The sequence below is a fragment of the Camelus ferus genome, chromosome 8, assembly GCF_009834535.1.
Source record: "Camelus ferus isolate YT-003-E chromosome 8, BCGSAC_Cfer_1.0, whole genome shotgun sequence".
NCBI lineage: Eukaryota > Metazoa > Chordata > Mammalia > Artiodactyla > Camelidae > Camelus > Camelus ferus.
The window spans coordinates 26,683,659-26,708,206 of NC_045703.1; the positions used below are offsets into that span (position 1 = coordinate 26,683,659).

The 24,548-nt window shown below is 34.9% G+C and overlaps 1 protein-coding gene across 1 annotated transcript in view; it reads left to right on the top strand.

Annotated features, from left to right (window-relative positions):
* The first annotated feature begins 11,887 nt into the window (after positions 1-11,887).
* Positions 11,888-24,548, top strand: part of LIN28B (lin-28 homolog B) — a 51,457-nt gene continuing 38,796 nt past the window's right edge. Inside the window, exons 1-3 of the mRNA XM_032484878.1 lie at positions 11,888-11,917; positions 14,363-14,547; positions 17,396-17,476. Coding sequence (XP_032340769.1) covers positions 11,888-11,917; positions 14,363-14,547; positions 17,396-17,476 — 296 coding nt within the window. The remainder of the gene's footprint in view (positions 11,918-14,362; positions 14,548-17,395; positions 17,477-24,548) is intronic.

Sequence of the window (24,548 nt, forward strand, 5' to 3'; positions counted from 1 at the left end):
GATGAACTTTTAGCTTTTTTACCTCCTGCGTTCTTCTAAAAAAGAAAAAGAATTTGGTACAATTTTTGACTAAAGAAATATTTAGTATTAATTTATTATAGTACATTAAAGTTACTCACAGAGGATCATAGTATATTGTGAATTTCTTCTCTTTTTAAACACTTTTTAGAGTTAATAATTGCTTTTTTTGCTTAATTTTCTGTATATACATCATTACCATGTCTACAAAATCTTCAACAGAACTGGAAACCTACCCTATAGCTTCATACATCTCAAGTCATCTGCCAGTATCATTTTTTTTCCTTGGAGCATCTGCTCTTGGATTTACCTTCAATCTAAAAACTCTGTTGCTCTGTTCAGGCCTGCTGGATAGCTGTTGTCCCCATGTTTTTGCTGGTGGATTTTTTTTTTTTTTAACTCTCATCTTGGAAATTTCTTTTGCCTCTTTACTATTTCTGGATCTCATGTCTTCATCTTTCTTAGTTTTATCCCATGACTGGATAGAACAAATATTTAAACTGCTTCCTAAGAAAGAGTACTAAGGAGGTGGAGTTTTCAAGACTCCATGTGTCTGATAGTTTGGCTAGGTATAGAATTCATATGGAACTACTTTTCCCTCATATTTGCAAATATTCTATTTATCGTCTAGTCTGTGTTGCTGCTGAAAATCAGATGCCATTCTGATTCTTATTCCTTTTTTATAATACTCCACCTTCTTTTTCTTTCTCCCTAGAAACTTTTAGGTCCCTTGCTTCCTGCCACTCTAGGTTGTTCTGAGATTTCACAGTGATATGCTGGGTTTTTTAATTCATCTTTTTCATGACTTGATCCTTTCAATATGAAAACTCATTTTTGTTCTTGGAACTATTCTCAAAGTCCTCAGCTTTCTTAGTTCTTTTTTTCTGTAACTCCCATGGGTGGATGCAGATTTTAAGCTTTTCACTCTTATTGTTCATCATTTTTATCTTTGTTCCCTTTTGGGGTATTTAATCAATTTTCTAATACTTCTGTTGAACTTTTAGTGTCTCTAATGATATATTCAATTTTATAAGAGCTCTTTCTTGTTTTCAGGAAAATCCTGACTTGTTTTATGATGTTGTATGATCTTTTATCTACCTGAGGATGTTAACTGCAGTGTTTTTTGGCTTTCTTCTCCCTGCTTGTCCTAATTCCTCCAGACTCTTTTTATGCTTGCTTGTGTTGCCTCCTTTCTCCCTTGTTGAAGCGTCTGGTGATTCTTGATTGTCCATTTGTAAGAGTGACCAAGATGTTCTGTTATGGGACAGTTTTACTAAATGCTTTGATACCACATCACATGGATTGCCATCCAGTATAATTTTCCGTGTCTCCCACTTACCAACCTGTAACATAATTCATGAGGACACATTTTGGGTTTGGGGTATGATCACAACTCACTTAAAAAAAATTTTTTTGTATATATATTTTTTAATTGGAGTATAGTCAGTTTACAATGTTGCATGAATTTCTGGTATACAGCATAGTGTTTTAGTCATCCATACACGTACATATATTCCTTTTCATATTCTTTTTCATTATAGATTACTACAAGGTATTGAATATAGTTCCCTGTGCTATACAATATGAACTTACTGTTTATCTACAATTGGGACGTTTTAAATGACTAGATCTCTCAGCTAACCTAAACAGTCTTTATTGGTTGAAAATAAATATGTGTATTTTTAAATATATCTTTTTAAAAATTGTAAGTTATTCTATGTCGTCACTTTAAAAATACCTCAAATATGTTAGTACCCTTCAGTCAGTTTAAAATTTCACTCACATTTATTTTATTTGGGGCTTTATGTTCAAACTGTGCTTTAATTTTATTACTGATGTTATCTTTGTAAGCCCAGTAACATTGTAATGATGCATCGCTAAATCAGTAGGTTTTAACTGCTTGGTTTCATTATTTGAAATCCATGTGTGTTTGGACAAGTTTTATTTTCAAAAAGAAGTAACCCCAACATCAAATAATGTTATAATTTGCTTGCCTTTTTTTTTTTTAACTTTTTTTATTGAGTAATAGTCGTTTTAGAATGTTGTATCAAATTCCAGTGTAGAGCACAATTTTTCAGTTACACATGAACATACATATATTCACTGTCACTTTTTTTTTCGCTGTGAGCTAATTTGCTTGGCTTTGAATGATAATTTTATGGGAAAGTTTTGGGCGCTGTTCACATAGTGGAAACAACTGAACAGTTTGTTGTTGTTAGGATAATGGAAACTGCTTTGCCTAGTGTCTAAAGACTAGACACATTTCTTTTTAAATATCCTGCTTTTAGACAAGAAATAGATCATTCTTTTAGCTTTAAAAGTCGTTTATTTTCTTATCACACACATGTTGATATTCAGCTAAGAAGAACTCTTAAGGTGGGTATAACAAAGCGTGTTATGTGTTCACTTGTTAAAAAATAGCTGACAATCTCACTGTATGTCCAGGTCTTGACACAATTGTGTGTATCACGTGTATTCTAGCAGTAAGTGCACTTGCTTGATTTTTCTGTTCTATCATGAGCAAGCCAGAAACTTTAATAAAAGAGCAATACAGAGCTGTACTATTTTAAATCAAGAGCACAAGCTTTTTAACATATGCACTGAAAGATAACAGCAGACACTTCTGAAATCTTCACACTCCCCCGCACCCCAAAAATATGTAAACCCAGTGGTACCAAGTAAAATGTTAGGCATTCCACTGATTTAATTTTGAGTATATAATATGATTGTTATATGTTATAGAACTTAAGATACTTAAAAATATATTAAAAAACAGAAATTCACATCAATTATCAGAAAATCACTGAAGCATTTCTCGAAACTCCAGAGTTTTTTACGTAGCAAGCTTGAAAAAAAAATCACTCTTAAAAATCACTCTTTCAAAGAGCCTCAGATGGGGGTGAGTAGAGGTAGTTGTGGAAAGCTGAGTTGATTTTTTCTGCATTGGATAAAGCCAAAAAGATAAGTGTGGAGTTTTTGTTAATATCTGTGCAGCTTGAGAAGTTCCTAATTCTTTCCTCAGTTCTAAGGGGAAAGTGTGGAGGCACCTCTCATTGATTCATCTTCTCTGCTACCCATCCCTGTCAACCATCATTGTAATAAAGGGTAAATATCAAACTCTTCTCAAAGCCAAATCAGCTCCATGCAGAGGGCAGAAACTGCCTTGGAGGAAAGGGTCAAGTGTAATTCCCCTCAGAAAGTATGCTCAAAAGGAGAGCAGGGTCTCTATAGTATTGTTCTCTTTAGTTTCAAGATCTTTGCTCTCCTGTGTTGTCTAAATCACCTTCCTGCTGCCTTTCAAATTCACGGATCAGCCCAGCTGCACAGATTGGAGAGTCTGAAAATCTTCAAATTCATTCCAAAGTCCTTATATTCATTTATTCTCAGCTCCATTCATGTTTATATTCATTACTTCTTACTCATATCTGGCTCTGTATCTCTCTCTACCTCCTCCAGTGTCTCTCCTTTTCCAGTCATACAAATGATACAAAATGTCAGATTGTAGGTCACTAGAAGATTTAATTTTCTGAAATTTGTTGGTAATGTCCAGTATAGAGCCATATCCATGTTGGTCTTACTAAATACTTTATAAACATCATAATGATAACTTAAATTTCAACTTAATACCTTTTTAAAAATTTAATTATGCCAACATATCTCTCACTCATAGAGTATCTCTTTATCAAAGGTGTATTTTTACAAAATTTTTAAATGAAGAATTTGATACATACAAAGAAACTGAAAGACTTTTAACAGTGAATCATTTTTTTAATTTTTTATTTCTTAATTAATAGACTTTTTTTTTTTAGAGCAGTTTCAGGTTCACAGCAGAATTGAGGAGAAAATGCAGAGTTTGCACATAGCCCTCCCCACCCACACATATACACTCCCCAACCCTCAACATCCCTCATCAGTGTGGCATATTTGGTACAATCGCTGGACCAATATAGACACATTATTATCAACCAAAGTCCACAGTTTACATTAGGCCAACAGTGAACCATTATATCCATCCTCTAGATTGTATAATTAACATTTTCCTATACTTGGTTTTTCACGTAACTATACATCTATCAATGTGGATCAGTAATCTGTCTTTTTGATGCATTTCAAAAGAAGTTACAAGCATCAGTACACTCCCCCCTAAATCCTTCAGCATACATATCGTTAAGTAGAGTTCAATATCTTTTTTGAGGTAAAATTGATATACAATGAAATGCACAATCTGTAAGTGCACCATTCAATAACTTTGACAAATGACTTGACTTTTGTAGCCTGAACCACTCTCAAGACATTGAACATTATCATCACTCCACAAAGATTTCTCATGTCCTTCCTAGTCAGGCTTCCTGGTCAGTCACCCATCCATCCACAGGCAACAAGTATTCTAGCTTTTTCCTATCATAGGTTAGTTTTGTTTATCCTAGAAAATTCATATAAATGGAATTGCAATCTGTACTCTTTGTATAAAGCTGCTTTCACTTGGTATTGGTGGGAGGCAGTTTTCCCTGGGTCTCCCAGTTGGCTGCCCGTTTTGTGCATGAGGAACTGACACTCCTAGTGTTTCCTTCTAGAGTACAGGACGGTGCTTACTGCCCATTATAAAAATTCAGGTTCCCTAAACTCAGTTTCCTCTCTTATAATCCAACCCACTGTATGTAAGTTGTATTTGACTTTTCCTTGTGGGACTAGGGGCTTGTAGAACCAGCATAAAAGTGCTGATACTCTGGTTACTGCTATTGCTCCAAATAACAAACTTTTCTTTATCTCTGAATCTTTGCCTTCAACCAGCATCTGTGAAATTCCAGCAGGCTAATTTTTTGACTTGCATTTGAGGTAAAATCAGAGACCCTTTATAGTTCTTTATAGTTCAGAGTGGTTCATTTGTTACAATTGTTGAACCTAGCGATGCATCATAATCACCCAAGGTCCATAATTTATCTTAGGATTCACTCTTGGTATTGTACATTCTGTGAGTTTGGTCAAATGAATAATGATATATATCCATTGTTACAGTATCATGCAGAGTATTTTCACTCCCCTAAAAATCCCTGTGCTCTACCTATTCATCCCTCTTCTTCCCTAGACCCTTGGAAACCACTCATCTTTTTACTGTCTCCATAGTTACGCTTTTTCCACAAAGTCATATAATTGGAATCATACAGTATGTAACCTTTTCATATTGCCTTCTTTCACTTAGTAATATGCATCAAGGTTTTTCCATATCTCCATGGCTTAAAAGCTCATTTCTTTTCAGTGATGAATAAGATTCCATTGTCTGGATGTACCACAGTTTATTTATCCATTCACCTATTGAAGAACATCTTGATTGCTTCCTAATTTTATCAGTTATGAGTAAAATTGCTATGCAGGTTTTTATGTGGACATAAGTTTTCAACTTCTTTGAGTAGATACCAAGGTGTGAATGCAGTTGCTGGATTGTATGGTAGGAGTATGCTTAGGTTTGTTAAGAAATTGCCAAACTATCTTCCAAAGTCACTGCATCATTTTGTGTTCCCATCAGCAATGAATAAAATTTCCTGTTGCTTCATATCTTCAACAGCATTTGGTGTTGTCACTGTTCCAGATTTTGGCCATTCTAATAGGTGTATAATCATATCTCATTTTAATTTACATTTCCCCCATGACATATGATGTGGAACATCTTTTCATATGTGTATTTGCCATCTATACATCTTCTTTAGTGAGATGTTTATTGAGATCTTTGGCCCATTTTTAAATTGAGTTGTTCATTTTCTTATTGTTGAGTTTTAAGACTTATTTGTATATTTGAATAACAGTCCTTTATCAGATGTGTCTTTTACAGATATTTTTCTCAGTCTATGACTTATCCACTCATCTTCTTGACTTTATTTTCTGCAGAGCAGAAGTTTTTAATTTTAATGAAGTCCAGGTTATCAATTATTTTCTTCATGGGGTCATGCCTTTGGTGGTGTATTTGAAAAGTCATCATCATACCCAAGGTTATTAGGTTTTCTTCTATGGTGTCTTCTAGGAGTTTTATAGTTTCGCATTTTCAATTTAAGTCTTTGATTCATGTTGAGTTAATTTTTGTAAAAGTATAAGAGCTATGTAGAATTTTTTTGCATGTGTATATTTATCTATACTTAATTTAAATATATATTATAATATATTATGTATAATTATTATTCAGTAATATGTAAGAGAAATTTATAATTTTTTCAATTTGATGAAACATGAATATCACTGAAGCTTAGATTTGATAGGAATTTTTTATAATTTCTTTATTTAGCCATCATGTATTAAGTACCTCTTGTTTTCAAAGGGAGGCAATAAAAATAAAATGTCCTACAATAAAAGGACCTAATTCTTACAATTCAATATATCATCTAAGAAGTTTCACAGAAATATTTTAAAAAGTCAAACAAAACAATAAGGAATAAAAGATTGGGTGAGTTGAGTAGGGAAGCCTGCCAGCAGCTAAAGCTTCAATATTCTAAACCTGATGTTGTGACTGTGGTGTTGAGGGCCAACTGAAACATCCTATAGAATGTTATGCTAGGCTTTACAGTATACAAGGGCTTTTGGTGTAAAAGATCTGGCTTTGAGTCCTGACACTACCATTCCTCAGGTTTGACCTTGGGTCTCTCGTGTCCTCATCTAAAAGAGAAAATCACAGCTACTTTGTCCTTCTTCCCTCCCTGTTGCCTTTACTCCCCACCACCCTGACTCTCCTCCTCTGCCTTGAATATATATTGAGCACCTGCTGTGTTTCAGGGATGGTTTTAGGTGTAGGGATGGAAATGAAAAATTGTGATATTTCCTTTTGGGAAGTTTGTAGCCTTAGAAGAAAACAAGACACATGGCAAGGCAGACTGGTAAGTGTTATAATGGTGATCTATGCCACGTATAGTTGAAAAGAAGTACCTGTGTTTGCTCAAGAATGACATGAAGAGGTTTGAAGATGAGATAATGTTTAAACTGAAAGTCAGTAATGTGCAGACATTTGCCAAGTTAGGGTCAGGAGTAAGGGTAGTTTGGATCAAATGAAAGCATTCAGACAGTACCTGTTTTTGAGTAGGTTCTTGAACCTGTTTGTTTCCTCTCACCTCCCCCATACCTGTGTTAGCAGAGAGAAGAGCAGACTGGATTCTTACAGAAATAGTGTAAGCCGTGTATTGAGCTGCTCTTCAGTCTGCTAAGCATTGTCCTAGGCATTTTACATTAATTTTTTAGAATCTAACAATAACTAGAAGGTATTTTTTGTTCACTGAAGATGTTATTATCCCCAGTTGGATAGATAAGGAAACTGGGGCACAGGCTTTTTTTTTTTTTTTTTTTTTTCAAACATGTCTGTGGTCATGCAGTTTGAGGTTGTGAATAGTAGGATTAGGACTCAAACCAGTATTCAAATCCAGCTTTAATCCCTGCATGCTTTCTGTTGCGCCTTTTTAAATACCATTCCAGTAGTGTTGTCAGTTTTAGTGTGTTCTTCTCAGTGTTGAAGTACAGGCCAGATGATGGGATTTGGGTAAGATTGACTTTAATATCAAGAAAAGTAGAAATAAAAATCTCATTATTTTAAATCCTGTTTATGTGAAATTTAGTGATTTGACTGGGGCTAAACTGGATTTTCTCTATTTAGGTAAAGCTTCAGTAAACATTGGCTTCTACAGTGCCACCAGATTTCCTTTAGCTTCTAGTTTCTTAAGGGATTTTAGTTAAGTAAGAACTAAAAGCTAGCTCCTCTTCAGTAAATTGGGAAATAATAAGTAAGAATACATAAAAGGAAATTTCAGCATTGTCAAAAAATTGTTACTCATTCATTTTGATATATGTCTACATAGAGTGAAGTCATATACTTTAAAAAGTATATTTTAACAAAGGATAAGAGAGCTGTGTTCTATAACAAAGAAAAGAAGGAGACCCACCCAATGGTAAGCAATTTGTCCATGGTTGTGCAACACATTAGTTACTGGAGCCAAGGCTAGATCCCAGAGCTCCTAATACTTAGTCTAGTGACATTTCTATTGTGTTCTTGTAGGTACCTCAGGCTTAATGATTCCCAGAGTATCTTGGCATGTATTTCAAAAGCATATAGTCCTTAAGTAATGGCCAAGACTTATGCATATTGTAGAAAGGTTAATTGCCCTGTACTAATTGTATATTTTTCCACTGATACCTTAGAAAAAAGTCTTTGCCTCATAGAACTATTTAAAAGAAATGGAATATATTTGAATTTTTAACTCTTCAGCCTACTAATATTATCTGCTATTCCAGACATCTTTTTTTTTCTAGCATGCTTTTATCGCCCAGCTTTATTGAACTGTAATTCTTCTACAACTTAATTTTTAATTAAATTCTTATTGTACTGCTTAACAGTGAAGTGAATCACTTAAATCTGCTGTTATAATTAGAGAAAGTCAAGAGCTGTCATCGTCCAGCCAATTAGTGTTAGATCTTTTCTGGAGTGAAGCACTTGGAGGAGTCTTGCAAAGATGCTTGTATTACTAGTACAACATCACTACCCATTTACCAATAAATTGTCACATGGGGCAAGCAATATTTTATAGCAGGTAATATGTATGACTTAGAATGTGTTTTGCAAAACCAGTTCCTCCTTCCATTTTTTAGTTTAGTTGTAACCATCTCTTACTAAGACTTCATGATAGTTACCTTGTAACGGGCATCCCTGCCCACACACCCCTCCTGTCTCCAGACATCTATGGTATTGCCAAACAAATTAGATATTTTTAAAACACAGATTTGATCTTGCTGCTTGTGAAAGCAAAAAAGTATCAATAGGTGTTTATTTTATACAGAAGACAATGCTTAGTGTGTCAATCAAAAATTTCCGTTAGCCAGCTCCAACGTACATTTTCCAGTCTCATTTATGGTCACCCACTAATACACTTAAAGTAAGTTTCTTGCCTTGCCCAAACATGTATTAACTGTCCTGCTCTACAAGCATGTGGTTAAACCATTAGCTCAGTTTGAATTAATGTCTTCAACCTCCACTGAAATCTCTTTCTTCATGCACTCAAAAACGTACCTCATGTGTAAAAGCTTCCATACATAATATATATTCCATAAAATATACTCCATTCAGTATAGACCTCTCCTTGGTATTCCCTTTAGCTCTGGGAAATTTTCTCACACTATTCATTTCATAATTTATCTTCCTTCATCTTCTGTATTCTCTTTCTCAGGAGCTCTAGTCCAGGTTTTGCTGTTTGTCCTTTTGGATTCATACTCTGTTCTTCTCTTTTCTCTCATATATTTCATTTTGGGAAGTCTGTTTACCCTGAGTCCCAAGAGATTTTCTAAACTTTTGTTTCTAACCTACTTAATTTCAATGATCACTATTAACTTTCTGAGAGGATTTTTTAAATTCTCTGGTTGTTTTTGTTTTTGTTTTATTGATATTATATTATCTCAAATATCTGTAGAGATACTCTAATTAGATGGTGTATGAAGTTTCTTTTGTTCCCTCATTTATCTTGGCCTTTCTTCATTATGCTGCATGTTTTGTGATTCTTGGTTGACCCTTCAGATATATGAATGAGGGGTAAGAACGAAGGGTAGGAATGATTTAAGGCTGAGTGGGTAGGGAAACTGCACTTGCACTAGCGGGCTCCTAATTGTTAGCATGAGTAGAGGTTTGTGTGCAGGATCCAATATTTCACAAGTTGCCCAGATATTTCCTTCAGTCTCCTTAAGAGAAGGGCCTCACGTTATTTGTGTTGGGGTATTGTTTGCCTGTTTTCACATCTATAGGTGGGAAAATGAAATGGGTATCTAGTCCACATGCAAATTTTCCATTAATCCTTCTGTTTTCAAGCCCACTGCTCTCCCTTGCTTTCATTGCACATGTAGTGTCTCAGCACAGTCTGTGAGTTCTGTTAGGAATGCTGGTTCCTACTTGTGCTGCAGCTCCTTTTATTAGTTTTGCTAACATATGGCTCCTTCAACTCAGTTAATCAGCCAGCAGTCTCTCTAACTTCCAGAAACTTCTTTAATTCTGCTTCCCAATGATGGCACCCCTCTTATGCTCTTCCTTATTGTGAATCTATTCATTTTGACTATCTTACTATCATTTTGATATCTTTTAAAGAGTAGCATGAAACACGTTTATTCAGCCTGCCATCTTGAATTGGAAGTCAGCTTCTGCTTCCTGGAGAAGAAAATACACTCTTACTTCTAAGGAGAATCAAGAATAAAACTGTAGGAACACTTTACTGCCTTCTCAGTCCAGCTGGAGAGAAAAATCAGGTGCCAAAGGAGATAAGTGATCCTCTTACTAAGTGGAACCTTGGGTAGAAATACTTGACAAATAAAATATAGTATTTGAACCACTCCCATTTGACTCCATGTGCATGTCATTCTTTGAAAGTCATTTTTAAATGACTGGGGGTGGGGGGAGGAAAGGGAGGTATAGCAAGGAAACTGAGAGCGAGTATTTTTATAATTCTGAAATAAACTTGTGCCAAAATGAATTTTAAAATTTGGAATAAAAGGAAGTGGGTGAAAGGGGAACCTTCTTTGGTTGGAGGAAGAGGAACACAAATTAAAGGTGTTAGATAAGTTAACTGAATATGTGCACATTCAAAATTGGCCTGTCCCCTTTGTAAGTGCCTGATATCTCAGCAGGCATGTCAGCAGCTTCTTCTAAATGATTCTTCATTCATTTGTTTATTTATTCACTCAATAACTGTGATTCTGTCCAATAGAAAATAAACATCTATTTTGTCCAAACAGATGTCACAGATGACAGTGTAATCCCAAACACCAAAAAGTCTTGCCTTATGGAGGTCTTGCATGTAGATTGAACAAAAATCTACATAAACCTGCATTCTTGGTTCACAGAGGCAGAACATCATTTTGTGAGCCATATCAATGAGAATGATTAGAGAATATGGGAAGAAGGAAGAACAAGAAAAACAGATCCCAGATCCATATTAACTTCTGAATGGAGTCAGAGAACAACGTTATTACCATGAGCCATTATAATACTATCAGCATTTTATTCCAGAGGTACCATGCGCAGTGTCACCTTGACACTAAAGATAAGAGAAGTTATTTTATGTAGCAGCAGTAGGAGCAGGAAGTGTGACTTTGCATGAGCAATTCACTTAACCCCTTAGAATTCAGTCCACCTTTTTTCAAGTGGGAGTTGGACCAAATAACCATTAAGGTTCTTACTGGTGCAAAACCTTGAATTCTTTTAAACACTTACTGAATGATGGTAGTTTGCAGGCATTAGTTTAATCCTTTAGGAAATTCTAAGATATATATCACAGTGCCTGGCCTTCAGGAGAAGATAAACCCAAAAGAGCAAATAGAAGTAGGGCATGCACAGATGTCTGCATTACACAGGGGTGTACTGTAAAAACTGTGTAGGAGAATCACTTAAATGAACAGGAGAGAATTTCCAACTTGGGCAATTGAGGGTGATTGCATAAAGGGTTATATGAATTATGGCTTGAATCTTCAGTAAGATTTTGATAGACAGCTGTGCCTAAAAGAGAGCATCCCCACCAGCATAAGCTGGAGTGCAGAGATGTGAAAACGTGAAGTGTGTTCAGGGAAGTACAAGTCAGCCAGCCTTATTAGTGGAGGAGTTGTGTTTTAGGGTGTTGGAAAAGGAAGTGGAAAATATGAGTAGAGGTAACATTATGAGTGGTCTCACCTACAATTTAAGAGAAGTATTGTAGCTTTTTTAGACAGGAGACTAACAGGCAGAGATTTATTCAGAGAAAATACACAGGTGTGGAAGATGCTATGGAGTAGGGAGGAGACTTGATGCTGAAACAGCAGTGAAGAAACTTTTACTCATCCAGGAGGGAAATAGCTGGCACCAGAAGTAGGGCAGTGGCAATCCAATGAAATGGTTGGAGCAAATGAAAGACGTTATGAAGTAAGAATGCACACACTTCAATACATGGTTTGGGTAAAACTAAGGATTAGAACCAGTGTAACTGGGAAAATGGAGGCACCTTTAATGAAAAATGACAAGGCAAGGGAAGAAGTTGATTTTTGTGAAGAAATAAAATTAGCCAATTCCTCATCTTTCAACAAATCTTTCCCATTTATATAACAGCAATTTCAGTGTAATAGCAAAGATAGAACAGTCTCTGTGAATTCTTGTCTTTCTTTCAAAGCCACTATAGTTTCTTAGGGATATTACTATTATTTTTATCAATTATTATGAATCTGAATTGCCTTATGTACTCATTTGGAGGAGAATGTATGATAGAATGAAAAAAAAAGTATTCTTTCAGAATATCTTGAAGAGTAGCCAAAACTCAGTGGTCCTTAGGAAGAGTAGAATTTTACTTTAGATATGGAAAAACAGCTCACTTATAAATGATACCCATCAAAAATTATAATAGTAGAAAATGAAATCAAATTATGTATACCCATACACTAAAAGCTATCAGGAAGTGATAGAATTTTGATAATAGAAAATAACATGAGCATATGATAGCTCTAATTAAAGCTGCTATCCCTTCCTTCTCTTAATTGCAGTAGTTGACCTCTGCTCCACTTCATCTGGTTTGATCATCTGCACTTTCTTGAGTGGGAAGTGAGAAAGGAAATGAAAGTAAAGGACTATTTATAATTAGTGAGAGGAAAGCTTGGGAAAAAAATAGATTTGGAAATATATAAAGCTTTAAAAACTATATTTTTTTAATTTTAAAGAGTGTAGGCAGTTGTGATTTTTTTTTTTTTTTTCTGATTTCTACATAGCATCAGAGAGCAGAAAAGTTGCTGCCAAATTACACTTCCACATGAAGTCACAGTGTGAGATAAGCTGCACTAGGAACTGGTTAAAAACCCTGTCTTCATGTGTTGTATTGCTTTCACAATGAATAGCTTCCTTTTGCATTGAAATTTGAAGTGTTGTTTTTATCTGTTCCATATAACTGTTTGGTTACCTGTAATTATTTAGCTGCCTTCAGAGTCATGGACTTGGGAGGAGTGAAGATTTCCTGGTCCAGCATTTCCCGAAGTATGCTAGTCATCTGTAGTTTAAAGAAAGGGCTCTGGGATCAATTAGATTGGGAAATTGCCGGGTTAAGCACAGTTAAACAAGATTTTTATTTCTGTGGAGGTGGGGGAGGGTATGGAAACTCAGAGACTTTAATATGTTAATACAAATCAACTAAGGGGAAACTACGTATAGCAATTTACAACCTTATCTGACCCCCAGATCCTTTTTTCATGGAATCTTTTTCAGAACCATTGTTTCTCAGAACACATGGGGGGAAACTCAAATCCCTTAAATTGACAGATAAACAGAAAAGAGAGAAATGGCTCATTCAAAACTGCATAGCTATTTACTTAAAGAACTAGACTTGAACCAAGGTCTCGACCTACCATATTCTGATGTGCTTCCTTTTACCCCCAAATTCAGAAAAATCTTTAAAAGCTACATGGAACTTAAAATTAGATCTGTAAAATGTACACAGAGGGATTTGAAGAAATAAATAAAATGAATGATTTAGTGATTTTAGTATATTTTTGAATTGGTACATTCACTTTGATGAAAAGAGTTAGATCAAAAGGGCCAATTAATGTTTGTAACCAAAGTTAAATTTTTCCAATCAGGAAACTTTTTTTGGTCATTATCAAGTACCTTTCAAATTATAAAAATCTGTTTCCTTTCAAATTATAAGAAGTTCAAACAATACAATAATGTGTGTATCCAAAAGCCTCCCATTTTCCCTGGAGAAAATGACTGTTTATGATATGCTGTCTATTGTTCCAGACTGCATGCCTCTACAAGTAAACGTGTATCTTTTAAAAACTTATCTACATAGATGATGTTATGATAGACACACTGTTCTTTACTCTTCAGTTTTTTACTCAACCGTATTACGTTTATCTTCCCCATGCTAATACATACAGATCTTTTAATAGCTCAATAATGTTACATTTTATAACTACTATAATTTAATCACTTTCCCATTGATAGACATTAGGGTAGCTGTAATTTTTCTATCAGACAGCAGTGCTGTAGTGAATTTTGATACAGGTTTTGGGTGGGGGTAGGGGGGAAATTGTGTGAGTATGTCCATAGGAGAGTCCTTGAAGTAGAGTTGCTGAATCAAAAAATAAACACATTTAAATTTTTTAAGTGTTGCCAAATTGCCTTAAAATGTGTTATTAGTTTATTCTCCCACTGCCACTATTACAACAGGAAACTTTTAAATAGTATGCCTTTTGCTGAACTTAAAAAAAAATTATACTTAGTAAATGAATATGTTGCTATGTTAATCTTAAATCATAGAGATAATTTATAATGTATTAATAATGATGATCTTTCTTTCTCTCTCCCTCCCTCCCCTGCTCTTCTCAGAGCAAATTATTCATGGAAGGATTCAGAAGCCTAAAAGAAGGAGAACCAGTGGAATTCACATTTAAAAAATCTTCCAAAGGCCTTGAATCAATACGGGTAACAGGACCTGGTGGGAGCCCCTGTTTAGGAAGTGAAAGAAGACCCAAAGGGAAGACACTACAAAAAAGAAAACCAAAGGGAGACAGGTAATTATTTCACTTTGTTAGTTTTGTGAGTTTATTGTATTTGGAAAGCATTTCTGAAAGTTTAATTTACATTATTATTATGTTAGTGGACTTTAGATAGTCTAGCCAAAATAAAATAAAATGCTACTACTAAGTATTTGAATAGAATTAATCAGAAATATAGTCTATCTTGCAATTTGAATTCTCTGCAGACTATACTTAACTGAGCCTTCAGCATTGAGCACTGGAAAGTCCCCGACTACCACTTCCACCAGACAGGTCAGAGACCGAAAATGGGGAGTTGAAGTTCCCAGCAGAGGTGCCCCTCTGTACATCTTAACACCCCTACCTATTTTTCAAATGAAAACACATTTATTGTTTTGTCTGTTTTTAAAAGATGACTCATATACATAAAATTCAAGTATTAAAAAAAATCACTGGAAATACTAACTATAAATGGGAATCATAATATATATGCAAAATTTTTGAAACTTGCATTTTTTTCTCACTTAAGGGTAAATCATGGAATATTTCATGTCAGTCTTTAGCATTGCATAAATTCCCACTGTGGGAATGTACCAAAATTTAAACAAGGCTATGTTAAATTAATTTAATTGTTAAATTTAGGCTATTTCCAATATTTTAAATTTATCAATAGCACCATGGTAAGAATCCTTATATGTACATTTTTGAAAAATTGAATATATCCTAAAGGATAAATACCTAATAGTCAAAAGATCTGGTTCAAAAACAATGCACCTTGAAAATTTTGATATCTATTTTTAAATTGCTCTTCAGAAATGATTAGGGCCAATATACAACCCTTTAAAAGTGAAACTGTTCGTTGAAAAATGTCATCTTTTAATCTTTTCCAATTACAGAGGTTAAGAAATGCAGTTCATTTTTTTTTCTTTGCATCCTTTGATTAGAGGTTAAATTTATTTTTATATGTTTTAATTTTAATTTTTTTCTTCTATGAATTGCATGTTTCTTGCCCTTTGCTTATTTTTCTACTGAGATGTTCATTTGCTATTACTGATTTCTAAGTTCTCTCTTTAGAAGAACATCTCAGTTTTCCTCTTTCCTATGCTAGGAAAAACTCAGTTCTGCCATATTATGTTTCTTACCTTTGTGTCTCCATTGCTTTTACACCGAACACTTCATTTCTGGTCACCAAATGTGTGGAGTTTTTTCCCCACACAAAGCAGTTCTCCACAGTGCCAGCTGGGTGTCCTATAATTTAACTCAATTCTGACACTATCTACCTGGAGATAGTGTCAGGTTCTACAGGTTAAGGGCTCAGTCCCACAAGACTGCTCCCACCACACTTTAAATGCCAATTGCAAGTCCCCTGCAACTTCTAGGTTGGCTACAAATCAGAAGTGTCCACAACCCCCTCCTCAGGTTTGCTAGAGTGGCTCACAGAACTCAAGGAAACACCTGCACTTACCAGCTTATTAAAGGATATAATAGCCAGATAAAGGATACAGATGAACAGCCAGAGGAAGAGATACATAGGGCAAGGTCTGGGAGGGTCCTGAGCACAGGAGCTTCTGTACTTATGGGGGTGGGGTACTTCACCCTCCCAGGATGGATGTGTTTGCCAACCTGGAAACTCTCTGGATCTCGTACTTTTGGGATTTTAAGGAGGCTTCATCACATAGGCTTGATTTTCAGCCCCTTTCCTTCTCTCTAGAAAATTGGGGGTGGGCTGATAAATCCAAGCTTCTAATGGCATGGTCTTTTCAGTGATCAGACCTCATGCAGGAGCCATCCAGAAACCCACCCAGAGACACCTCATTAGAACAGAAGACCCTCCTATCACCCGGGAAATCACAAGGGTTTCAGGAGCCCTGTCTCAGGAACAGGTTAAAGACCAATGTTAGAGAAAGAGGTGTTCCTAGTGTTCTTATCACTTAGGAAATTACATGGGTTTTAGGAGCTCTGTGCCAGGAACTGGGAGCAGACCAACATATATTCCCTATTTTCGCACATTCTCTTTGTATATTTACCATGTTAATCTTTGTCTCAAATAGATGAGAAAGATACTTTTCAGCTTGTGAAGTATATTTTAGCTTTAATTATAGTGACTTTTAAAAATAGAAGTTTTGAATTTTTATACAGATAAATCTGTTACTCTCTACTTAATGCTATCTGACTTGACTGCTATCTGCCTTTTCAAACTGCCAAATTAAAAATATACTGCATTCATCTATATTTTTCTTGTATGATTTTTACTAATTTATCTTTTACATTTAACTGTCTCTTCTCTTTGTATGTAATTTATTTTTGAGGAGAGGAATCTAAGGATCGAGCTTTTCTTTCCTCTCCAGATTGTTAAGTAGTTACCTCTGCAGCATTTAATGCTTAGTACACGTTTTAACACTGATTTGACAAGCCAGTAGTAAGAGAAGAAATTCAGTTTTCATCTAGATTTTTAAGAGCTCATTTTGTATAAAGGAAAGTCCACGAAAATGTGTGAAAGTATAATGATATTCTTACCTATTAAAGTGATTTTTTTTGCTCCCAAAGAGAGAGCATACACACACACACACGCACGCACACATACACACACACACACACACACTCAAGTAAAGCAGAGTAAAATAAAAGAAAACAAAACCCTTTATTTTTTCATGTCTTTTAGATAAAATCTTTAACTCTAGTTCTGGCATGTTTTACACATGTGCTGCACTAGGCTCAGCAGAGGAAGGATTGTGGAGGCTGAGGGTAGGGAAGTAAGATAGCAGGACATTCCTTCATATAGGGTCTTGTCGACCATTGTAAGGACTTTGATTTGGGGAAAAATGGGAAGTCATTGGAAAATCTTATATTGAAAAGTAACATGAGCTGATTTATCTCCTTAAAGTATCATTCTGGCAGCTGTGAAGACAACACAAAGTGGAGAGGCAAGGATGGAACCTGAGAGACCGCTAAGGATGCAGTTCCGGTAATGCGGGAAAGAGATTATGGTGGTTCCCATTGGGATGGTAGCAGTAGAGGTGGTGAACAAAAGCCCTGCAGTGTTTTAAAGGTAGAGACAATAGCACTTACTATTGGATCAGATGTAGACTGTAGAAAATCAAGTGTTCAGGATGACTCCAAGATTTGTTTGGCCTGAGCAACCAGAAAGATGGAGGGACCATTTACCAAGATGAAGAAGACTAGGGAAGGAGCAGAAAATCAGATAGACATCCAAGTGGAAATGTAGCTTAATGGGATGGATGCATGAGTATGGAGTTCCAGGACTGGAGATGAGAATTTGGCAGTAATCAGCAAAAAAGATGATATTTACAGCCAGAAGACTGAATGAGATCACCATCAGAGTGAGTATACATAGAAAGGGCAAGAGGACTGCGCCCTGGGCCATTCCAGCATTAGGGATCAAAAAGATTAGGAGGATTAGTAGGAGGCACTACCAAGTAAGGAGGAAATGAGAGGAGAGCCAAGAGTGGGTTTTATTTCAAAAGTGAAGGAAAGAAGTATTTCAAGAAAGAGAGGATATCCAATGTGTTAAATGGTGCTTGTGGTGAAAATGATCCAGTAACAGGTCTTGACCATTTAGCAACAAGGAAGTTGTTGGTGAGGTTGGCAAGATCAGAATCAGTGCACTGGTGGGGGTAAAAGCCCAAGTGGATTTGTGCTCAACAGAGAAGGAAAAGAGAGGAAGTGCAGATAGTGAGTATAGACAATTTTTTGTTTTCCTATAAATGGGAGCAGAAAAATGAAGCAGTATCTAAGGGGAAGAAACTACAGCATGTATATGTGTTAACAGGAAAAGTGTAGCAGAAAAAGAAAGGATTGAACATGCAGGAGAGGAGGACAATTGCTGGAGTGATTTCTTTGAGTGGGAGAGAGAATTGGGATTTAAAGAGCAACTGAGAGAGCTAGCCGCATGCGTACAGATGGTTCATGCTTCAAAACTGGAGGTAAGGCACAGCGTACAGGTACAGATACCGACGGGCAGGTAGATGTGAAGGTGGGATAAGTAAGATTTCTCACCTTTTTATGATGTTTTCTTAGTGAAATTTGAAGCAAGGCCATCAACTGAGTGATGGTAGAAGAGGAGGCTTGGGGATTTAAAAAGAAAGGAAAAGGTAGAAAATAGGAAAATAGCAGAGTGAATGCATTAAGGAGGAAAAGGTAGAATTTCAGGCTATCTTAAAAACCCACTTCAGGTTAGTGGGCAAGAATTTAAAGTCAAGTCGGTCAGTATGATTGTGTGTTTTCTCCAGCCTTTGTTGACTTCATGGCTGTAGACAGAAAGATGGATCTAACCTGTGTTAGGGCTTTCCTAGTTGAGAATGACAAAGGGAGAGAAGCAAGAGCACTGAGCATGCATGCAGACATAGCATATAAACTAGGTAAGGGTTAAAGACATGAATAAGTGGCAGGCTCATGGTGTGTGGGTTGCAAATGCAGTCAAAGAACTGCTGTAGTTGGGGTGGGTACCAGAAGGAATGATCTGATAAGGTAGAAGATAGTGGTGGTGAGTAACTGCTCCAACTGCTTACGTTTGTTGTGTGTCTTTTGTGATAGAAAGCCTTTGCACATTTGGTATCTGATTTTCAAGTAAGTTCAGGATGTCTGTAATTTTTGTCACTAAGGTTAGCAGTTCCTATTTTACATATGCCATTTATTTTCATAAAATGAAAGAGACACTGTAATAAAATACTGAAATAAGCATAGAGACTCCTGTATAGAAACTGGAACAATGAGAAAACAAGATGTGAAAGTGTTAACTGATGGCTGAAACAGTTACCAAGGCATTGATTTGCTCCCTAAGTATTTAAAAGGCTTCAGAGATCTTTGGTAACTTTCTGGATTTATTCCATAGTTATTAACCATGTGTACTTCCTGACAGTTTTAAGAATGAAAATAAAATTATACTTTGATCCAGATTTTCATGTTTAGTAGCATGATTATATAAAGTAGCCTCAAAATTTTTTAAATACTCTGGATTTTCCAGTTATTTTTCATTGCCAATTTTTTCTTACATTTCTTTTTGATTAGAAATTGTATTGTATTTCAAAGAACCAGCTCTTGGATTTATTTCTGTTGTACTTTTTTTTTCCTAATGCTTTTTGTGATTATGCTTATTAATTCCTTCCATTTTATTTTATTTTATTTTTACTTTTTATTGTGAGAATTTTCAAAATAAAAAAAAAGTAGGAAAAATAGTATGATCAATACCTGTGTATACTCACATCTTATATTTCAATAATTACAAACATTTTTGTGGAAACTATTTAAAGCTTTAAAGTATATTACAGATGCATAGCACTGTAATATCACCCATACCAAAATAAACAATACTTCCTTATAGGAATCTAATGCTACTCTATGTTAAAGTTTCCACCAGTTTCCTGTGACAACAACCAATCTGTTCTCTGTATATAAGAGCTTGATTTTTGTTTTTGTTTTCAGATTCTACATATAAGGGAGATCATACAGTATTTGTCTTTATTTGTCTGACCTATTTTACTTCTAACGATGCCCTCAAAGTCGATCCATGTTGTAATAAAGGGCTAGATTTCATTCTTTTTTATGGCTGAATAATAGTCTATCATAAATACATGGCACATTTTCTTTATCCATTCATCCATTAATGAACACTTAGGTTGTTTCCATATCTTGGCTGTTGTAAATAATGTTGCATTGAACATGGGGGTGCATGTATCTTTTCAAGTTACTGTTTTCATTTTCTTCAGATAAATAACTAGAAGTTAAATTACTGGATAATATGGTAGCCCTATTTTTAATATTTTGAGGAACCTCCATAGTATTTTCCATAGTGGCTGCATCAATTTACTTGTTTACCAAAAATGCACAAGAGTTCCCTTTTCTCAACATCATTGCCAACACTTGTTATTTATGGTCTTATCGATAATAGCCATTCTAACATGTATGAGGTAATCTCTTGCTATGATTTTTGTTTGCATTTCCTTGATGATTAGTGATGTTGAGCAACGTTTCAGGTTTGTGTTGGTTTTTTATATGTTCTCTTTGGAAAAATGCCTACTTAGTTTCTCTGCCCGTCTTAAATTATTTTTCCTTTTTTTTAAATTGTGGCATAGTTGATTTACAATATTATTTTCAGGTATGCAATATACAGATTCAAATTTTTTATAGATTTACTCCACTTAAAGTTATTATAAAATATTGGCTGTATTCCCTGTGCTGTTTATTTTATAAATAGTAATTTGTAACTCTTAATTCCCTACACCTATCTTTTTCCTCCCCCTTCCCTCTCCCCACTGGTAACCACTAGTTAGTTTTCTATGTCTGTGAATCTATTTCTATTTTGTTATATTTATTCATTTGTTTTAATTTTTTAGAGTCCATGTATACATGATAACATACAGTATTTGTCTTTCTCTGTCTGAATTTTTTCACTAAGCATGATATTCTCCAAGTCTATCCATGTTGCTGCAAATGGCAAACTTTTAATCCTTTTTATGGCTGAGTAGTATTTCATTGTGTATGTGTATGTATTTTTATATATCACACCTTCTTTATCCATTCTTCCATTGGTGAAAACTTGGGTTGCTTCCATATCTTAGCTGTTGTAAATAATGCTGCTGTGAACAATGTGGTGCATTATCTCTTTGAATTAGTGTTTTTGTTTTCTTCAGATACACACCCAGGAGTGAAATTGCTGGATCATATGGTAGTTTTATTTTTAGTTTTTTGAGGCCCCTCCATACTGTTTTCCACAGTGGCGGCGGCAATTTACACTTCTGCCAACAGTGTACAAGGATTCTCTTTTCTCCACATTCTCACCAACGTTTGTTATTTATGGTCTTTTTGATGATAGCCATTCTGACAGGTGTGAGGTGGTAACTCGTGGTTTTTATTTGCATATTTCTGAAGATTATCAGTGTTGAGCATCTTTTCATGTGCCTTTTGGTCATCTGTATGTCTTTGGAAAAATGTCTATTCAGGTCTGTTGCCCAGTTTTTGTTTTTGTTTTTTAAATATTGAGTTTTATGAATTATTTATATATTTTGGATATTAACCCCTATTGTTCATATCATTTGCAAATATTTTTGTCCTGTTCAGTAGATTGTCTTTTTGTTTTGTTGTGGTTTCTCTTATTGTGCAAAAGCTTATAAGTTTAATTAGGTCCATTTGTTTATTTTTGCTTTTGTTTCCTTTGCCTTAGGAGACAGATCCAGAAATATGTCAAAGAGTGTTCTGCCCATGAAGCTTTGTGGTTTCCAGTCTTACATTTGGATCTTTAATCCATTTGAGTTTGCTTTTGTATATGGTGTGAGAAAATGTTCCAATTTCATTTTTTTACATGTAACTGTCCAGTTTTCCCAGCACCACTTATTGAAGAGACTGTGTTTCCCCTATTTGTATTGTTACGTTCTTTGTCATACATTAATTGACCATAAGTGTGTAGGTTTATTTCTGGACTTTCTGTTCTGTTCCATTGATGTATGTGCCTGTTTTGTGCCATTACTATACTATTTTGATTACTCTAGCTTTGTAGTATTGTCTGAGGTCTAGGAAGCATAATAACTCCAGCTCTGTTCTTCTTTCTCAAGATTGTGTTGAGTAATCAGGGTCTTTGTGTTTCCATACAAAATTTAAAATTATTTGTTCTAGTTCTGTGAAAAATGCCAGTGGTATTTTGGTAGAGATTGCATTGAATTAATCTGTAGATTGTCTTGAATCTGTAGATTGTCTTGGTTAGTGTGATCATTTTAACAATGTTAATTCTTCCAGTTCATGAGCAGAGTATATCTTTCCATCTGTTTTTGTCTTCTTCAGTTTCTTTGATTAGTGTCTTACAGTTTTGCAAGTGCTGTTCTTTTACCTCTTTAGTTAGATTTATTCCTAGGTACTTCATTCTTTTTGATAAGTTTGTAAATGGCCTCTAACCATTTTTTAATTGGATTGTTTATTTGTTTGCTATTGACTGGTATAAGTCCTTTATATACTTTGGATATTAACCCCTTCTCAGATAAGATAATTTGTAAATATTTTCTCCTCTTCTATAGGTTGCCTTTTCTATTAATGTTTCCTTTTGCTGTGCAGAAGCTTTTTAGTTTGATATAGTTCCATTTATTTATTTTTGCTCTTGTTGCCTTTGCTTTTGGTGTCAAATCCAAGAAGTCATTCCCAAAACTTTTGTCAAAGAGCTTAAGCCTTATGTTTTCTACTAGGAGTTTTATATTTCAGGTCTATGTTCAAGTTTTCAATCCATTTTGAATTGGTTTTCATGTATGGGGTAAGGCAGTGGTCCAGCCTTATTCTTTTGCATGTGGCTGTCCAGTTTTTCCAACATTATTTATTGAAGAGACTATCCTTTACCTATTGTATATTCTTGGTTCTTTGGTTGTAAAATAATTGACTATCTATGTATAGGTTTATCTCTGAGCACTCTGTTTTAATTCATTGGTTCATATATTTGCTTTTATGCCAAATACCATAGTTAGTTTGTAATGCAGTTTGAAATCAGGGAGTGTGATGCCTCCAGATTTTGTGCTTTCTCAAGATTGTCTGGGCTATTCAGGGTGTTTTGTGGTTCCATACAAATTTAAGGATTGTTTGTACTGTTTCTGTGAAAAATACTGTTGGAACTTTGATAAGGATTGCATTGAGTCTGTAACTCACTTTGGGTGATATGGACATTTTAATAGTATTAATTCTTTCAATCCATAAGCACAGAATATCTTTCTATTTATTTGTGTTTTCTTCAATTTCATTTGTCTTATAGTTTTTAGTGTATTGATCTTTAACCTCCTTGGTTAAATTTATTCCTAGGTATCTTTATTCTTTTTCATGTAGTTGTAAATGTGGTTGTTCTCTTAATTTTCCTTTCTGATAATTCATTGTTAGTGCATAGAAACCAACTGATTTTTGTATATTGATTTTTTTTATCCTGCAAATTTATTGAATTCATCTATTAGTTCTGCATTTTGGTGGGGTCGTTGGAGGTTTCTATGGATGATATCATGTTATGTGCAGGTAGAGACAATTTTACTTTTTCCTTTCCAACTTGGAATGCTTTTTTTTTTTTTTTTTTTTTTCTTACTTAACTGCTCCATCTAGGACTTACAGAGGTTTATGTGAATCAAAATGGCAGGAATGGTGTCTTGTCTTGTTCTTGATCTTAGAGGAAAGCTTTTGGCTTTTCACCATTGTATAATGTTAGCTGTGCTTGTCAGGTATGACCTTTATTATGTTGAGATACATTCCCTCAATGCCTATTTTATTTATTGAGAGTTTTTACCATGAATAGACGTTGAATTCTGTCAGATGCTTTTTCTGCATCTGTTAAGATAATCATATGATTTTTACCCTTCATTTTGTTAATGTGGTATATCACATTGACTCATTCGCAGACATTGAACCATTCTTATATTTCTGGAATAAATCCCACTTGATTGTAATGTATCATCCTTTTAATTTCTCATTGAATTTGGTTTTCTAATATTTTGTTGAGGATTTTGCATCTATGTTCATCAAGGATATTGACTTATAATTTTATTTTCATAATAGTATTCCTGTCTGGTTTTGGAATCAAGTTAATGTTGGCCTCATGAGTTTAGAAGTGTTCCCTCTTCTGTTTTTGGGATGAGTTTAAGAAGGATTGGTATTCATTCTTCTATAAGTGTTCGGTAGAATTCACCTGTGAAGCCATGTGGCCCAGGACTTTTTTTCTTGCGATGTCTTTGATTAATGGTTTAGCCTCATTACTAGTAATTGGTGGTCTGCTCCGATTTTCCATTTCTGCGTGATTCAGTCTTGGTCGGTTACATGTTTCTAGGAATTTATCTGTTTGGTTTAGGTTGTTCAATTTGTTGTTGTGTAGTTGCTCACAGTAGTCTGTTATGATCCTTTGTATTTCTGTTTTATCAGTTGTAATGTCTTCTCTCTCATTTTCAGTTTAGCTAAAGTTTTATCTATTTTGTTTCTTTTCAAAATACTGGTTCTTAGTTTCATTGATCTTTGCCTTTTTAGTCTCTGTTTCACTTATTTCCACTCTGGTCTTTGTTTTCTTCCTTCTA